Source organism: Amphiura filiformis, chromosome 2 (genome assembly GCF_039555335.1).
Source record: "Amphiura filiformis chromosome 2, Afil_fr2py, whole genome shotgun sequence".
NCBI lineage: Eukaryota > Metazoa > Echinodermata > Ophiuroidea > Amphilepidida > Amphiuridae > Amphiura > Amphiura filiformis.
Genome location: NC_092629.1, coordinates 24,397,283 through 24,417,581, shown reverse-complemented (window position 1 = coordinate 24,417,581; position 20,299 = coordinate 24,397,283). Strand labels below are relative to the sequence as shown.

Sequence of the window (20,299 nt, the reverse complement as noted above, 5' to 3'; positions counted from 1 at the left end):
CATTCATAAACTGCTACATCCATGTTGGTTATCTGCATCAAGATGACTAAGATACTGGGTCTACATCCAACACATTGACATACAACTCATTTCTCTTTGCATCAGAAATATGAACCAAGATTAGACCCTTGGGGTACTCCACAAGACTCACCTTTGCTACATCCCTGTGGGTTATCTGCATCAAGATTACTAGACGCTGGCTTACATCTGTCACACTGCCGTCCCATGACTAGTTCTTTGCAGGCGCATTGCCCTGTGTTAGCTTCACAAGTGTTGTTGAGACTGCCAGCTGGGTTGCAATTACACAGAGCACACCTGTGAAGGTAAACAAGAAGTATAGTGCATATAATTAATATGGCCCTTACATCATTGCTGACAAATTATGGAAATGACTTCACCTACATTCATTCATAAGCAGATTACACAAACTCACATAACGTTCAACATCTCTTCCTATACCTCTGTACAGGAGCCAATCAATGTTAATCGGTGATGAAGCCACATTTTTTCAGTTGCTTGGTGTGAGGCCATAATATAGAATGGCATGCACACAGTTGGGTGCAATGCTTACGCTGGTTATGCATTGCATAATGCGTGACTGGGGCATGTGAATTTATGCGAGCGTGAGTTGGGAATTTATTGACGCATGCAATAAACAAAAGCCAAATGATTTGTGACTTACACATGTATAGCGGCTTAAAGCCGAACAAGCTTTAGACTATTAACTTACGTTCCAGACGTAGGATCAAAGTTCCAGTATTCTGCTAGACAGGAATCGCACCTGAGACCACTGACCCCAGACCCACCACCTCGACACACACACTGTCCAGTCAGGGAGTTACAGGATGTTCCTTCTATGCTACCAGTAGGATGACAGTTGCATGAGAGACATCCATTGCCATTGCCTGGGGCTTGATAGGTACCTGATTGATGAAGAAAATGCAGGTTAATTTCACTGGGGGAGTGAAAAAAATATGAAAAAAAAAGACGAAAAAAAAGAGGGCAGTAATTTATAGCATGCTACACACAGGCGTACACCAAAAAGACTAGATCAGCACACTGTATAGGAAATTTGCTGACCACTTTGTCTCAAAACTCACCATATAAACCATTCAGCAACAAGCAGGGACTTGCTGCCACGAGGTGCACACCCTATACATACCACAATAAACCATCGCAGTAAGGATCAGCTCCAGAGTTCTTGTACGGGTAACCAGTTCCTCGCCCAGGCCAGGGAATAATAAACCAATATACCAGAGTCTATACCAATTAAGCTGTGTGACCCGATTGACAGCCTCATCCCTCTCTCACTTTACCCCATCAAAATGCTGATTTTGGTGTCTGGTGTAAGCTTATGATTTTTCCCATAATTCAAGTAAGTATCCGAGTATCACAGAAGAAATTGAAAATGGCACTACAGTAACTTTTTACATTTTCAAATCACTCATTTGAGATACCATATTGACATTTTGGAAACAAATGCAGTGCAAATTATTCATATTATGTGTACATCCATATCAAAACGATGCACTTGACAGCTGCCACAAACCATGTGACTTGGGGATGATTTGAAGTGACTTCCACTTGAGATGAGTTTGGCATATAATCCTAGCTGTTTATGCAAAAAAATAGACACATGTAGCAGCTGAAAAATGCACCATTTTGATATGGATGTACACACATCTGCCTACCTGTACTGCAAGAATCACATTGACGTCCTGTCCGACTCGTAAGACATGGACACTGTCCTGAGTTCTGGTCACATCCCAAAACTTGCCCGTCTACCCCCCTCTGAGTCCCTGTAAGATCGCAATCACAAGCCACACACCCATCTGGATTGGCAGCATCAAGGCCCCAATTATTCTGTTCACACTGGTTGCAGGAGCGACCAGTGACAAGGATTTGCAGATACACTGTCCATTGCTGGAATCGCATGATGTAGCATCCTGTACTGTCCCTGCTGTATTACAGCCACATGGACTGCATCCGAGGGGGTTGCTTGGTGTGAGCCCATAGAAGTTGGTTAGACATTGGTTGCATTGAGCACCCTGTAGTAGTGTAATAAAGTAAAAAAATAAGTGTTTATATAGAATTGTTATTTAATGCTTTGCTTGCAAGACATAGGTACATTTTGAGATATTTTCAAGGACTATCTCAAGAACCACTAAACCAATACTAGGCTTGTTTGTACTCATGTTAATGTATTTTTCATGCTGATTCCAAATATGGTTATGCATATATTTTGTACAATTCTGAAATATTTGAATTTTTAAAGAAAATTTCAAACTTGTCATCTGCAGTTGACCCGTATGGAGAAGGTTAGCAAGATACAGTGCACCAGTTGCTGTATGCTACATGTACTGATTGCCTTACAAACCGTGTTTGAAATCAACCACTATCTTCCAACGGCCATTCAGGGCCTTGCATTGGTTTGAAATCTACTGGCCCTTTTCAAACTGGTCCACAAGTCCTGATATCTGTACCCCATGTGTGGGAAATCAATCCCGGCAAAATTTATGGTGCAGGCTTCCTGCATTCTGTAATGTTTTATATCCTTATCACACACATACAATTATACCTTTACTCACACACCAACTTCTAGCCTCACTAATCTTCTAATTCCATACCTTTTTAACATATCCTAAATTTTCATAAGATAGTTTCTTATTTATTTTTGAAATTATTAAAATGATACCATGACGTATCAAACCTACCTGAACATAAGCTTTACAAGTACAAGCCCCCAGTCACTTTATCACAAAAGGTCCCTGGTTCGGTTCCGCTTCCATCACATGTACATGCTGTACACCCATTAGGCCCTAGCCCATAATACCCATCTCTGCATTCATTGCATTTGGCTCCTTGCACCGATGGTTTACACTGGCATTCACCGTTGCTAGGGTTACAGTAAATGGAGGCGGCGCCATCAGGATTACAGGCACATGATTGACAGCCATTGGGGTTTTCTGAGCTTAGATTGTAATAACCATAATTACAGCGATCACACTTGTCACCTGCAGAAGTTGACACAAAAACAACATACCATTGGAATAAGTTGACAAATACAAAATATATTTTTACTATTTATAATTCTAATTCTGATACAGTTATTACTTTCTATAACATGTACATTCCACATAAACAATGTTTTTTTTTCATGAGATATCACCCCCCCCCTCCAATTAAACTACATGGATCATTCATTATTCAAACGCCGTCCTCACAGGACACCCAAAAGCATAGTGTATGAACAAGAAGCCATTATCCTAATCAGAACTAGCTGCAGACTCTCTGATATACATACCCCCATAATCCAAGTGGAAAGAATTTTCTAATTGTTCATGATTTCATCCCATTCCCCAATGACCAAAGCTAGAACCTCTACAGGTAAAAGACTTGAAACACCCACATTGGAAATCATCGTTTTCAAGGAAAACAGCAGACCAGACCATGCCTAAATAGTAACTTGAGTAGGTTTATTACACATTGAAGGCATAACAGTTTATACTCTCATTTCCACATCTGTTTTTCCAACGTGCGGCTTTAGACCCATTCTATATACACTTGTCACTTAATCAATTTACACTTCTCTATAGCAACAAGCAACTAAAATCTGATCATATAGACAACCAGATTACAAATTCGGCTGAACACTTACCAATAACATAAGTTTTACATGTGCACACGCCCAAATCATTACAACCCATTTCACCATTGACAATTCCATCTATATTGCATCCACAGGATTCACAGCCATCTGGGTTGCTAGGCGACAGGTTGTAGTAGCCTCTTTCACAGGTATCACAACTTCTACCTGTTGTGTGTGGTTTACATTGGCACTGCCCGCCAAGCTGAAATGAAGAAAATAATGATATGCTAATACTAATTGTATAAAATAGTTTTTCCTCTCTCCCGCTTTTCTCTCATTTCATTTGTCTTGTCTTTCTCTCCCTCTCCTCTGTCTTTCTTTTGTTTCTTTCTTCTGTCTATCATTACTGTCATTTTTCCTCTCTCCCAAGTATCTTGAATTATGTTATTTAAAACAATCTCACTCCCACTCTCTCTCTCTCTTTCAATTATATTTCTCTTTCATAGTACAGACACATTGCAAATTATTCAATTTCACAAAAGTTGACATGAAGAGCATAGACAACAGAGATGTGTGGTTTGAAAGTGATCAAGATAGAGAGTTAATGAGACAAACAACAGAGACAATGTGGCAAACAGCTATGTGGAAAGTAAGAGAGATGCAAGCATAAGCAGTATATAGAGCAATAAAATATAGCAAGAGGTCAAAAGCTTTACTTTATATTCATTGTCATTGTCAAAAACAATTTATCATTAAAGGCATATTAATGTGATTAGACAACATAAATTAGTTTCCATGCAACTACTTGCGATAACTTATACTATAATTTGGTTCATCTCAAGTTCGGTAGTGACGTATGTGTGTATTTTGCTCGCCGCAGTATCGAATCGCGTGCATAAAGTTAAACGCCCATAGTGTACACGCACATGCACAGGGGTGGCTTGTCAGCACGCTTGCAGCGCAACCACAAAAGAGCATTGACATCACTACCAAACTTGAGGTGAACCAAATAATACGATCAGCTTGCAATAAGCAGGACTCAGTGGATTGATATAGAAAGACTGACATACAGACAGCTCGACGCAGCACCTACATGAACTATGCTGATGCGGACTATTGTGGATATATGCCGACATAAACTGGGACTTTATTGACATGCACATTAACAAAAACCTTTTAATTCTTGCCAATTATGAGCTGATCAGAGTATTCATATTATGTACATAACATTGAACAGAAATATAAAAACAACATGCTACAAGTCAAGTTGAAAAGTTAAAAATTTGACAAATAAATAATGTTAGCAATAACAATACTGAACAAGCTTGATTTATAGGATATTGATGTACAGGTATATGGGAACAGTCATGGAAATGTTAACAACATTTTACAAAGAACAGCCAGGTCTGTAGCCAAGAGGATACAGGGGTGAAACAACTGCTCCAACGATTTTTGAACATAAATTATATGCCAATATGTTCCAATTTGGAGGAAACCTTCACATAAATAGGGTCCAAATGGATACAAACTCTGAAAGAAGTCTAAGTCTAGTGCCCCACTGCACTCCCCCCTCCCCCATACAATAAGTACATCCTGGCTTCTGGCCTGAGAGAAGCAGGGACTGTCTTCAAGAAGAGCTTTAGAAGAGCTGTTTGCCCCTGTGGCCATTAAAGCGTAAAGAATTTAACGAGTCAACAAAAGGATGGAGCAATAATCACTCTTGTAAATGCAACTTAAGAGGAGCTGTAGAAGAGCAATTGCTCTCACTCCTCTCAAAAGACAGTCCCTGGAGAAGTTACATAGCATACAAAGAATAACATGCATACACAGATACTATGAAGAGAAGAGCTACCTTTGGATTTAAGATATTCTGAAAGTGAAAGAAAGAAATATGTGTTCAGGTCATATCAACATGAAAGGAAAATGTACTACAGAATGATATATGAGTGATCATGCACTGTGATAAGCCTAAAATAAAGTATGTCTCAAGCTTGCAAAGGATTAGTACACCCAAAGAGTACTGACTCCGCCATGTTTGCGTGTTGCTCATGGAGGGGCAAAATGTTTGCCATGCAGTCGGTAAACTTTGAATCAAAGCATGTGTGCTTGTTTGTGTTGCAAGTCTAATGAGTTGTGGCTACACCGTGCGCTAAGTGCTCCGGACACAAATTGGAAATCCTTCAGTTCTTCAAATGAATTTCAACAAGTTTTATTATGTAATTTTCACAAATTGTGAAAATTATAAAATAAAACTTGAAGAAAAGCAATGAATGTGCTGACAATTTATGGTTTCACTGAGTCCATAATGCATCCACTGGCAGCTTGGAGACTAACCATTTTTCAAGCAGAAGTAATGCCAGAGAATAGTAAAATTCTAAAGTTACTTCAGACACAAGCATACAACTGAACACAATTTAATATAAGAGACAAGTTTATAAACTATCATTATAGTAATTAAAATCATGTAAACAATGCACGCTTTTGTTTGTCCAGTGACATAATATACCAGTGTTCTAAAAAAAAACTTAAAGCCAAGATTTGAGTGAAATCATATTCAAAGGGTTCACACCTACCGGTTGACAGTAAGGACTGGCTCCTACAGTCCCATCAGTATAGCACCCACACAGATTACATGCATCAGGGGAGTCTATAGGTATTGTGGGATCTCTGAAGAATCCCTCCTGACACTGATCACAATATCTGCCCTGTGTATTATGCTGGCAGTTGATGCAAACACCGCCACCACCCCTGTAAAGAAGATAAACATTTAAAGCGTGAAAAGGAAAATTCAGAACACTTCAGAATAAAGTTCTCCACTTGATTTATAATTGATTGGTACAAAGAATGTGGGCATTGTAAGCTTTTGTTATTATGTACGGTATGTAAAACTATACCCATTTTTTGTTACCTAATAAGCTCCCAGGGCCCTCAACCCAGTAATTCCAATGAGGCATTTATAAGGCCACCCATTTCGTTATCAGTGCTCGTTACACCCTAGGTGGCATTGAGCGAACTATCAAGTGGATGCTGACTATTTGCATGATCATCATGTATGATATAGTTGAATCATTTTCTTACGATCCGTGACCATTCATAGCATACCTTTGTTTCTCTGTGGATTTGACTAGACGGACATATTCTAAGAAAAAATAGCTCCTATGTCCCTCCCAAAAATGGCGGGAAAATCTATTTATAGCTCATTTTTCAAAATGGCCGCCGGTGACATTTTGAAAAACATGAATATCTATATACCATGTTCTGGATAGGCTATAATGACAAATAATATGTCCTTTTCCACTATCTTTGGCATGCCCAACCTTTTAAGATAACATTCAAAGTGTTGAGAGGTCATCTTGACCCCTAAATCCAAGATGGCCGCCAGTTCCATATTGAAAAACATGAAAATCGATATATCATGAAGTGGATAGGCTATAATAACAAACAATGTGTCGTTTTCAACTATATTTGGCATGAAAACCGTTTAAGATCATATTCAAAGAGTTTGGGGTCACATTGACCCCTATATCCAAGATGGCCGCCAGCGCCATATTGACAAAAACATGAAAATCTATATACCATGAAGTGGATAGGCTATACTGACAAACAATGTGTCATTTTCCACTATTTTTGGCATGCCAAATCTTTTTTTGTAATATTCAAAGTGTTTGGGGGTCATCTTAAGAGGGCGCACCACCAAATCACTCCACGATTTATGTAACAGTGAAATTCGGTTAAAATAGTCCACCGCTTATTTGAGCTTGTTTTGGCTTTATTTTCTAAACGTATAGTCAAATTTTGCCCGTTTTCAGCTCATTTGCTTCCGACAAGTATATACATGAAGAATTCGGAGAAAAAGTCCCAATTTCTTATTTCAGAGTTGAAGTTCTGGCGCGAATTTGAACAACGTCCGGTTTCCAAAATTGAGTGATTTTTTAGGGTTAAATTTGCACAATTTTTCTTTGCGGCAAAATAACAGAAAAAGTCGGTGGTTAGCAATATATTCCGTTGAAAGAATAATATTCTACACATGATCAGCTTTAATCTGATACCAAGCTTTATAGCTGAAATACGTAATTCAAGTGCCAAAACAAGATCCAAATGTAGGCCTTTTACCGTGTATTTCAATGGGCGCATTTAATGGTGGTGCGCTCCCTTATAAGAGGCTTTCAAGATGTGTTACTATGTTCAAGCGCTTCTGTACAAAAAAAGACATCGAATAAGGGCGGAAGTCTTAAAAAATCAGTTTATTTCAGTCACAAGTGCTTTAAATAACTTTTGTGATTAATTTTAGGAACATTTGTTTAAAAATTTACCCAAAAATACAGGTCTCCGACGTCAAGAAAAGCATGAAAAATCGCTTTCGTGAGTGCCTTTGCTGTAAATTTATACCAGATCAGAATAACGCATAAAACTTGTATTTTTGCTTAAATTGCCAATATCAGTAGGCCTTGTTTTGAAGACAGAGAAGAAGAAGGGGGGTACTTTGACATAATTAAGTAAATAGGCCTATATTAAAGATATTCAAAACATGAATACACACATTTTGTACTTTTCTCAACTAAAAATTTTAAATTAGAAAGTGTCCTTTTGCATCAATCATTTAATTTTCTGTCCAACCTCTGCAAAACTCTGCATGTTGATGAACATGATGAAATTTGGGTCTTTTGGTGATTCCGAGCTGAGTTTTAAAACATCATTTCTTCCGAACGGAATGTCGCAGAGGGATGAAATTTTGCAAAATGACTAGAAACTATCTCTAGTTTACTTTAAAAAGTAAAAATTTGGATTTTGATAACTATTGACGTTTATAAGAGGGCGCACCACCAAATCACTCCACGATTTATGTAACAGTGAAATTCGGTTAAAATAGTCCACCGCTTATTTGAGCTTGTTTTGGCTTTATTTTCTAAACGTATAGTCAAATTTTGCCCGTTTTCAGCTCATTTGCTTCCGACAAGTATATACATGAAGAATTCGGAGAAAAAGTCCCAATTTCTTATTTCAGAGTTGAAGTTCTGGCGCGAATTTGAACAACGTCCGGTTTCCAAAATTGAGTGATTTTTTAGGGTTAAATTTGCACAATTTTTCTTTGCGGCAAAATAACAGAAAAAGTCGGTGGTTAGCAATATATTCCGTTGAAAGAATAATATTCTACACATGATCAGCTTTAATCTGATACCAAGCTTTATAGCTGAAATACGTAATTCAAGTGCCAAAACGAGATCCAAATGTAGGCCTTTTACCGTGTATTTCAATGGGCGCATTTAATGGTGGTGCGCTCCCTTAAACCCTAAATCCAAGATGGCCGCCAGCGCCATATTGAAAAACATGAAAATCGATATATCATGAAGTGGATTGACTATAATAACCAACAATGTGTGCGTTTTCAACTATTTTTGGCATGCAAAACCATTTAAGATCATATTCAAAGAGTTTGGGGTCACCTTGACCCCTAAATCCAAGATGGCCGCCAGCGCCATATTGAAAAACATGAAAATCGATATATCATGAAGTGGGTTGACTATAATAACCAACAATGTGTCGTTTTCAACTATTTTGGGCATGCAATACCATTTAAGATCATATTCAAAGAGTTTGGGGTCACCTTGACTCCAAAATCCAAGATGACCGCCAGCACCATATTGACAAAAACATGAAGTGGATAGTCTATACTGACAAATATTCCACTATTTTTGGCATGCCTAGCCTTTTCATGTCGTATTCAAAGTGTTCGGGGGGCATCTTGACCCCTAAATCCAAGATGAATGTCTAAGCCATGTCGAAAAACATGAACATCCATATTTAAGATGTGACACACATGAGGCCAATGCTTATTTTTACTCAATTACTTATACTATAGATTTTGAAAGTGTTACCTTTGTTCTTTCAGAAAAGTTGCACATTAAGAACATGTGATGGAGAACAGAACAGACACTGAAGAGCTACAGACCAACCAAGAGACTGATAAAATAGAATGCATGCTGAAAGATCATTGCCCTGTAAAAGACAGTTTAGAAAAGTAGAGAAATGGGAGAACATTAAGGACAAATTTTTACAATGGAAGGGCCTTGATAAGTTTCAACAGTGGAATGGGATAAAGGACCTAAGGGTTGTCATATGCATGCTACTTTTTGTACCACAATGTCTAACACACACGCTCACTGCCAAGCCACAAAACGCAAGCACAAATCTGAGAAAAAAAAAAAAAAAAAAAGGCTGGGATGTCCGGTCAGCAATCATCTTTCTCAGGACCTCCTCCCAAGAAACTTCGTTCAATTATAGGTGTTCTGCATGATACGGCATTGTCGTCCACAAAAGTCTGGTAACCGGGACAAAACACTGTTGTTACTTTTGACACAAGATGCATGGAAAAGATTCAAGGCACACACTATCTACATTGCAGATGAGGATACAAGAGAGCGGTTAGATACGTTTATAACGTCAATCCCAGACAGGCAAACAGCCTTTGGCTTGGAAATCAGATACCACGGTCATTGCTGGCGTCAATATGTCAGAAATCAAGCGAGAGATAATCTCAGTGAAAATGCAGAGCATCTACAGCATGTTAACCTTTGGGAGGCTCAAGCTTTGTTCTTTCAACATATCCAACAAGTCATATTTAAAGTCGCGTTGCGACATTGTTGACCAACTGGTCATCCGTTACTCCCAGTGATAACAGCGGGGCCTCGATGTACATGTATGTATCGGAAGTGCTTGTATCATACACAAGCTCACTAACTTTCTTCTGAATACGTACGTGAAATCCTATGTCTTTTCCAAATTCTTTGATCAGAAATTACCTGAGGTAGCTGGACCTTAATTGGGAAAAGTGCCCGTAGTTTGAAGTAATGCGAATGTAATCTTGGAGCAGTCCTTCAAGGTTGCGTATTTCACGATCTTTAAATATGACTTGTTGGATATGTTGAAAGAACAAAGCTTGAGCCTCCCGAAGGTTAACATGCTGTAGATGCTCTGTATTTTTACTGAGATTATCTCTCGCTTGATTGCTGACATATTGACGCCAGCAATGACCGTGGTATCTGATTTCCAAGCCAAAGGCTGTTTGCCTGTCTGGGATCTAACCGCTCTCTTGTATCCTCATCTGCAGTGTGTGCCTTGAATCTTCTCCATGCATCTTGTGTCAAAAGTAACAACAGTGTTTTTGTTCCGGTTTCCAGACTTTTGTGGACGCACAATGCCATATCATGCAGAACACCTATACTTGAACGAAGTTTCTTGGGAGGCCGAGGAGGTCCTGAGAAAGATGATTGCTGACCGGACATCCCTGCCTTTTTTTTTATTTCTCAGATTTGTGCTTGCGTTTTGTGGCTTGGCAGAGAGCGTGTGTGTTAGACATCGTGGTACAACAAGTAGCATGCATATGATATCCCTTAGGTCCTTTATCCCATTCAACTGTTGTATCGACATGTTGAAATTTATCAAGGCCCTTCCATTGTAAAAATTTGTCCTTAATGTTCTCCCATTTCTTTACTTTTTCTAAACTATCTTTTACAGGGCAATGATCTTTCAGCATGCATTCTAGTTTATCAGTCTCTTGGTTGCTCTGTAGCTCTTCAGTGTCTGTTCTGTTCTCCATCACATGCTCTTAACGTGCAACTTTCCTGAAAGAACAATGGTAACACTTTCAAAATCTATAGTATAAGTAATTGAGTAAAAATAAGTATTTGCCTCATGCGTGTCACATCTTAAATATCGTTCATCATGTTTTTCGACATGACTTAGACAGTCATCTTGGATTTAAGGGTCAAGATGCCCCCAAACACTTTGAATACGACATGAAAAGGTTTGGCATGCCAAAAATAGTGGAATATTTGTCAGTATAGCCTATCCACTTCATGTTTTTGTCAATATGGTGCTGGCCATCTTGGATTTAGGGGTCAAGGTGACCCCAAACTCTTTGAATATGATCTTAAATGGTTTTGCATGCCAAAAATAGTTGAAAACGACACATTGTTGGCTATTATAGTCAATCCACTTCATGATATATCGATTTTCATATTTGTCAATATGGCGCTGGCGGCCATCTTGGATTTAGGGTTCACGATGACCCCCAAACACTTTGAATATAACAACAAAAGATTTGGCATGCCAAAACTAGTGGAAAACGACACATTGTTTGTCAGTATAGCCTATTCACTTCATGGTATAGATTTTCATGTTTTTGTCAATATGCCGCTGGCGGCAATCTTGGATTTAGGGGTCAATGTGACCCCAAACTCTTTGAATATGATCTTAAACGGTTTTTTCATGCCAAATATAGTTGAAAACGACACATTGTTTGTTATTTTAGCCTATCCCCTTCATGATATATCGATTTTCATGTTTTTCAATATGGAACTGGCGGCCATCTTGGATTTAGGGGTCAAAATGACCTCTCAACACTTTGAATTTTATCTTAAAAGGTTGGGCATGCCACAGATAGTCGAAAAGGACATATTATTTGTCATTATAGCCTATCAAGTAAATGGGATATAGATATTCATGTTTTTCAAAATGTCACCGGCTGCCATTTTGAAAAATGAGCTATAAATAGATTTTCCGCCCTTTTGGGAGGGACATAGGAGCTAATTTTTCTTAGAATATGTCCATCTAGTCAAATCCACAGAGAAACAAAGGTATGCTATGAATGGTCACGGATCGTAAGAAAATGATTCAACTAATATTGCTAATATTTCTTCATTGTTTGGGTATCTTATGCGGGTTTCATACTTTCCTGCCGCTTGCCGCTTTGAAGAGGATTTTGCTTCACTGCGCAGTCTCACCAGAAACGCTGGCGGTGACCAGCGGCAAGCCGATATATCGATCACTCCACCGCTTTGCCCAAGCGACAGCATCGCTGGGAGTTGAATTCAAGTCAACTCGGAGCGGTGTCGCTCTGACGTATGTGAACAAAAATATGATTTTGAGCGGCAACAGTGGCTTTCATAGTCATACCGCTACTGCTCAGCGGTGTGCAACTCCGCTTGCAGAAAAGTACAAGTGGCAAGATGAAGCGTCACACCGTTCAGCGGCAAGTGGCAGAAAGTATGAAACCAGCATTACAATGTTGGTACCAAAATCTCATATTCGCCAAAAATGGAGATGCGGCTGTGTTGCACTAAGCCGTCTTATCGTAGGCATTGGTATGACCCTCCTATGACAATACTTTTGTCATGCTGCCATTTTACCTTGAGTGATCATTGGGTCCACTGATACATCATACACACAGTTATCAGCATGATTATACATGTAGTAGTTACAAGGGTTGCAATTGTAGGCATGAGTAAGATCCTAAGATCCTCTTATCTTAACACTTGTTTTGTCATACTGCCATCTTACCTTGAGTGATCATTGGGGAATGGGTCCACTGATACATCATACACACAGCTATCAGCATGTTTATAGCAGTTACAAGGCTTGCAGTTATAGCCATTGGTTTGGTCTCCATAGCGGAATGGCTTATCATTGTATAGAGGCAAACACAGCTCACACTGTGAAAGAAATTGTACATAAAAACATTAAAGCCATAATGTTCGATCTTATAACATGATATTGGTTAATTTTTGTTCAACCCTGATTGTTTGGCATCTTTGTGATGTTTACACATGCTCCAACGTTCACCTAAATGGAATTAAGCAAATTTGTTGTTGGTAGAACAACAGAGTAATTTTGATATGTGGTTATTACCACAATAATCTTGATCATTCTGAATTCATTTTTTACACATTAATGAGTGACCATAGAATTCCATCTACAAGTATATATGTCTCTACATGAGGGTTTCTTTTTGACGAAAGAGACAAAAGGCAGACACCCTCCACAAAACATGACAATAGATTGGTCTTACAATAATACATGTTTTTACAGCTGCCTGTAATAGTAGTAGGCCTATTGTTGCTCAAACTCCAAATAGTTTTGTATAGTGTCTGACTTTCGTCTCTTAGGTCAAAAAACCTTAATTTAGTAGAGGCATACAAATGTATCATACTATAGTTAAAAAATACTGCAACCAATTCTGTTATAAGTCTCTTTATTACTACTTACATGATCTCCTGTTGTACGACTGGCAGACAGACAGTTACACTTGTATGGGTCCGACTCCAAATCGCACGACAACGCATGGCCGTTACAGTCGCAACGCGCACTTATCGTCACCTCATCAATCCCATAATACCTATGTCGGTTACGTGGATCGCTGGGCACGTGATAGTGGTCCTGTAGACGTATTCGTATTTGTGTTGCTTTGACAAATTGCAGGAGTTCCGGTGTGTTGTAGAAGTTGTTGTAGCCGGGTCGTGGTACCGGTTCCGGGGCCAAGAGTTGAAAGGTGATGTTTGCATTGGAGTAAGGAATTGGAGGAGTCCTGGGAAAGGAAAAAGAAAACATTTATTAAGAAATTTAATGGCCATTCTAATTTCAGTCTTGCGTCTCCAGTAGAATGGGCTATACCATTGACAATCCACTCTCCCCCAGTGGAAGATTTAGTTAACCCTAACTCTATAAAATCATACAAAGCAAAACCACTGCGCATGCATGCATCCCATGTGATGCCGTGACGAAGTCTCATGTATGCATGCTTTCGTTGGCCGGACCAGCGAAAGATCCTTGGCTACCGGTCGGTGATCGTGTGCTGGGCAGGGCCCAAGGTTCGAATCCCAGGTTACCAAGTAACTTCTTTGTTCATCTTCTCTCCTTTTAGCGTTAGGGTTCAAGTCTTTCACAGAGGCTGTATGGTTTCAAGTTAGCTCAATCGTTAAGGCGTTCGACTATGGTGCGGGAGGTTGCGGGTTCAAACCCTGGTGGTGCCTAGTTGGCCTATGCTCTCGTGAAAAATTGAGTCAGCTTGAAATTCCCCTGGACAAGGAACTCACTGCTAATTTGTCTCGTTGTAACCCGTACAAAACTCGGGGAGCTGATCCTGGTTGTGATGGCTATTTGTGGAATGTCTAGGGTGTGCGCTCTTGAAGCAGCAAAATCCCTGATTTGTTGTTTAATAGTAGGGATGACCAATGAACCATCAACTTGATTAGAACACTCCCATAGACATGCAGGGAGCTCAACTGTGCACTGCTTGCACAGACATAAACCAGTGGCTGAGTTCAGCACTGCTCAAGAATGGCACAAAATATTCATGTCAATAATTTCAGGTGAAAAACGTGGCCTACTGAGATGAAATTTGGCAGAGTTGCCAGTAATACCTCTATCATACCCTCTGTAAAAAGGTTAAAATATTGAACAAGTAGATCTCGAGTTACAAATTAAATCACCAGCTTCCCTTTGGAATTTCCATACTCCTTTCGAATCATGCTAAGAAGACACCTTTCTGAACATAAATGTGAAGTTTCGTGCTCATTTGATGTATTTTTCACCTGATTTCAACCCTAAACGTTTTCTTATATTTAGCCCATACCATCTACAACTTGCTGCTGGCTATACCTTGTTTAGAACTTTCAAAAGAAGTACCTGAATGTGCAACCATAACTGTTTCAAAATAGCCCATGCGAAAGTCATGCAGGTAACTCCGAGGTCATGTATTGAATTGTTTTGAATGGGGAATACTACGGGAACCAGCACCTTTTGTAGAAGTCACACATGAGCATGATGAGTGAAGTGGATAACCTCTATTGTTGTGAATGAATCAATGACCTTCAATGACACTTAATATTTAATTTGCATACACCTACTAATTGGTCATATTAAACCCAATAACATCGAAATTTTTGGTTGTGAAAAAAAAGTTTACCTGGACTTAGTGCAATTTTGATTTTGTGCCATATCGGCCATCTTGGATGATTTTTGGCAAATGTTCGCTAAATGCATGATTTCAATGCCTCGGTTTGAAAAAATAATTTATGCCATTGACTAGTAAAGTGCCATTTCATAAGAAAACCCTTTGATACTTTCACAATATGCTTGTTTCATGTTTGCATATATGTTAAAATAAAGAAATATATAAAGGTAAATATATGCTTATGCCAATTTTGCTCCCAATTGATATTTTTGGACCTTGTCATTTTATTTCGTTCCAATGACCGGTCAGAATGGGAAACTTTGAAAATTCATAATTCGAAAAGTTTTTGACCAATTTTGACCATTTAACCACCAAAATACTTCTATTGATGAGTTCTATCCAGAAAACAATCTTTTGTAGCAATAGGGGCAACATGAAATTTTGATGGTTATCCCTATTAATAGTTTATGGAATGATGTGGGGCTGTAGTGGTCAGCGACAACCTGTAAAGTGTGCTGAGGCTTGTGGATCAAGTTCAAGTTCAAGTTCAAGTTCAAGTTCAATTTTATTAAATACAATCAGGCCTTTGGCCCATAGTATTACAAAATATTTTGCATTATAAAGCATCACAAATACACAAACAACACCACAAATTATTTTAAATAATTATATAACTTGTATGAGAAAAACAGTATACTGATGAATAATTTTTACATGTAAAGTATTACCATTAACATGATTAAGTTTTAACTACACTATTTCTTAGACTGAATGCATGATAAACAAATGCAGCTAAGCTTGTCAAAGTGTTCGAGTCTTGAGTATTTATTAAAGAATAAAACTTTTGACGAGTTGGACGAGTCAAAACCCAAACAGGCAGGTATCTTAACATAAGCTGGTGAAAAAATTGCAAATGAGAACAAAATGGAATTCGTCCTCGATATCCCCTGTTTCACAAAGGACACAAATGCGACATTCTCTATCAATATTTTGAATTCTACCCGTCTCAATAAATAATGAGTGACTGGAACACCTCAACCGGCTAAGGGCTTTTCTATGAGATGAAATTTCAACAGAAAACAAATATATTTCAGGATTAAGGAGAGTTTTGAATTCTCGGTATGTACATAATTTGTCAAGTGTGCAAACATCGGCGAACCACTCTTGCCTGGCTGTGTCTCTTAACCTGGTGGAAAAGGATATTAAAAAGTTTTCAACAGAACCAATATCTTGAGTAATCCAGACAATACCAAACCCATAATTAAAAAGTAAATTTTTAATTTGAGTAACCCAAGTAATATGACCCTGGTTATCAAGTGCATACAACATTTTGTAACATTTGTATGGGTAACGGTGATTTGACATACATAATAGTTTACACCAATAATTAATACAACGGTAGGCATTCATTACAAAAGTGGAAATCTGCCACATTCTCCTAAAACAGCAACAGTTGTTGTCTTGCTGCCGACACCCAGATATTTCTTACAAGCCTTTACATGAACCCTCTCGAGATGCGTATAAGACTTGTAGCCCCATAATTCTGATCCATAAAGAAGAACGGGCAATAAAGGCGAATCAATTATCTTAAAATAAGGAATAAAAGGCAGACCACCAACTTTATATGAAATCCCTCTGATTGCAGCAAGTGTTTTCTCACCTTGCTGGGCTAAAATTGAAGTTGCTTTACCCCATGAATTACCTGTGGAAAATGTTATACCAAGATACTTATATGAACTAACACATTCAATCTCATTACCATTCAAAAACCATTTTTCGTCACGCCTCAAACGCCCTCCTTTGCGAAAAACAATAACCTTTGTCTTATCCATATTTACAGACATTCCCCACTCTTTACAAAATGTTGAAAGTGCATATATGTGTTGTCTCAACCCACTGGGATCATCTGACAATAAAACAACATCATCGGCGAACATGAGAATTTTAATTTCTTCATCAGCAGACAGTTTAACTCCTTTACCTCTATACTGGAAAACTATATCTTTCAACAATGAAATAAAAATAGAAAATTGTAATGGGCTACACATACAACCTTGCGAACACCCACAGGACAAACAAACATTTTACTAATACAATTACATGACTTTACGCACGCACAGACTGTCTTAAACATGCTTTTGATTATATTAAAAAATTTCCACGAATACCAATAGAAAAAAGTTTGAATAAAAGTTTATCTCTTGGAACAGAATCAAAAGCTTTTGAAAAATCAACAAATAAGCAGTAACATTTACCCCGTTTTTTACTGAAACACTTTTGAATAATACTGTGAAGCACAAAACAATTATCAATGGTGGAATATCCTTTACGAAAACCTGCTTGACACTCGGGGATTTTATTGTTTACATCACACCATTCAGTTAACCTTTTGTTTAAAATACCTGTAAATATCTTACTAAATACATTTAACAAAGATATACCTCTGTAATTTCCTGGATCAGATGTAGGCGCCTTTTTGTGCAATGGAATAATCATACCTGTTGACCATGCTTTTGGAAAATAGCCAGAAGATAAGATTGAATTGAATAATCTGGTTATGACAGGAAAAGTAGCATCAATAGAATGTTTAACAAGAGCACCAATGGTGCTGTAGCTCATTTTCCCTAATTAAATATGCAAATTAGTTAATTAATATGCTTAACATTTGAGTATTTTTTGTTTATATCAATTACTTTGTACCAAGTTTTAAATTTCTATGATCTTCACACAAAAACCGATTACACCTGTCTCACCTTAATATAAAGCAGGGCCAAATTTGGCCATCTTTTAGAATACCCTACCATTTTTTACATTCACCGTGTATATGTGTATGGGTCGTTCATAAAAGACCCCCATTGAAAATCTACAGTGGTAGGGTATTCTAAAAGAAATCCCCAAATTTTTACGAGCTGCATAGTCAATAAGATAACAATAATGTTAATTGGACCACTAAGTACTTATCTTGGAGACAAACAACTGGGTGAGAAGAAAAACAAGAAACAATTATATTGAGGGTTTAGGACCATACACTGCAAACCCAAAGTGCCTATATTTCAGCAGATCCTCTAAAATTGGTTTGGCAGTAACAATGAGGGATTAATTTAGGGCTGCTAAGAATACGCAATTGCGTTATTTGCGCCGCAATTTGCGTATTTTGGCTCCAATTGCGTTTTTTGACATTTTTGAAAAAATCTAAAAAAAAAAAAAAATTTTTTTTTTTTTTTTTTTTTTTTTGTTGCGATTTTTTTAATTTTTTTTCGCGGATTTGGAGAGTCCCTGGACCTAACATCAAGTGCTACCATCATTAAAAAAAAAAAATTAAAAAAAAAAAATGGAAAAAAGATACAAAAAAATTACAAGTTTGTATCCAAATGGGACCAATTTGTAACTTGTGTTCACTTCAAAATCTATCTAAGATACAGACTTGTGTACAAAACCAATGCATTTTTATATCTTCAATAGACTATGCAGTGAACACAAGTTACAAATCGGTCCCATTTGGATACAAACTTGTAATTTTTTTGTATCTTTTTTCTAATTTTTTTTTAAATCAGCCACAAATGATTGCAGTACCTCACTCAAGGTCAAGGGATTCTCTAAACCATAAAATATTTTTAAAAAACGCATAATTTTTTATTTTTTTATTTTTTAATTTTCTTAATTTTTTTTAATTTTTTTCAATTTTTTTTTTTTAATGATGGTAGCTCTTGATGTTAGGCCCAGGGACTCTCCAAATCCGCGAAAAAAAAATTAAAATCAAAAAAAAAAAAAAAAAAAAATTTTTTTTTTTTTTTTTTTTGATTTTGCGTTTTTGGCGGGAAATCGCGGATTTTTGCGTTTTTTGGAAAATCGGGGTGCGTTTTTTGGCCTCCAAAATCGCGTATTCTTAGCAGGCCTAGATTAATTACTAAATATAGGCACAAATTTAGACCACTATTTGGGGAGTATACAATCCAGAAGATCAGACCTCAAATGTAGTCTGATAAATAGACTCAAAATTAGACACTATAAGCCCAAAACAGCATAGGGTGCATTTTACACATGGGTGGTTCTGGAATAAAAAGCAAACATGGGTAACATTATGGGCTCTTAGGCTAATGAAACTTGATGTTGAGTTTAGCGTCCCATTTTTTCCAGCTCATAATGAGGCAACTATTTCATTATTCATTATTCATTATTTTCCAGATTTCATTATATTCATAATAAACGGCCTTTTTCTCAATACAATCCTTATGCGCTTCTGTTCATTCTATTTGGGTATCTTGGGTCCCAATATAATGTCAGTAACACATATAACATTCATAAAAATATATCTTGCTTTTTGTTTTTCCAAACTTTAAATCAAGTCTCCGATTTCCACTGACCTCTCCGTATACATTTGAGGATGGAGGGAAATGGGGGGTGACTCATTTATATAATAATAACAAAATCATGCAGAACATTATGAAATAATTATTATCGTCACCAATTTGTTAACAAGAGCGGTAACCGCACCATAGCTGAACCATGCCCGATCGGAGCAACTATAAATTTGGCCTCACCTTTGACCTCAGATGTCCTTTGAAGTTTCATACTTCCCAAATGCCGCGGATTGTTTTTCCCCAGTTGCAGCCCCATCGGAGGAACATTAAATTTGACCTGACCTTTGACCTCACATGACCTTGGCGGTTTCATACTACCCAAGTATCAGGGATCATTTTCTCCAAGTTACAGCCCAATCGGAGCAACTTTAAATTTGACCTGACCTTTGACTTCAGATGACCTTTGCGCTTCCTACTCCCCAAGTACCGGGATTGTTTTCCCAGAGTTACAGCCCCATCGAGCAGCTTTAACATTTGACCTTTGACCTTGGATGACCTCAGATGCTGTTTCATGATCCCCTTATGATCAAGGATTATTTGTACCAAGTTTTAGCTCAATCGGAGTCGGACATATTTCAAAATGTTGGTAGAAACTATACAGCATTTACCTTGAAGCCT

General features: G+C 37.8%; 1 protein-coding gene across 1 annotated transcript in view; it reads right to left on the bottom strand.

The window, feature by feature from the left end:
* The window catches only part of LOC140171339 (usherin-like), a 58,781-nt gene that overhangs the window by 19,798 nt on the left and 18,684 nt on the right, over positions 1-20,299 (bottom strand). The window contains exons 7-15 of the mRNA XM_072194579.1: positions 13,634-13,952; positions 12,929-13,080; positions 6,163-6,337; positions 5,442-5,459; positions 3,659-3,851; positions 2,732-3,014; positions 1,692-1,960; positions 731-923; positions 152-315 (exon numbers count right to left, since the gene is read on the bottom strand). Of these exons, the coding sequence (XP_072050680.1) occupies positions 152-315; positions 731-923; positions 1,692-1,960; positions 2,732-3,014; positions 3,659-3,851; positions 5,442-5,459; positions 6,163-6,337; positions 12,929-13,080; positions 13,634-13,952 (1,766 nt within the window). The remainder of the gene's footprint in view (positions 1-151; positions 316-730; positions 924-1,691; positions 1,961-2,731; positions 3,015-3,658; positions 3,852-5,441; positions 5,460-6,162; positions 6,338-12,928; positions 13,081-13,633; positions 13,953-20,299) is intronic.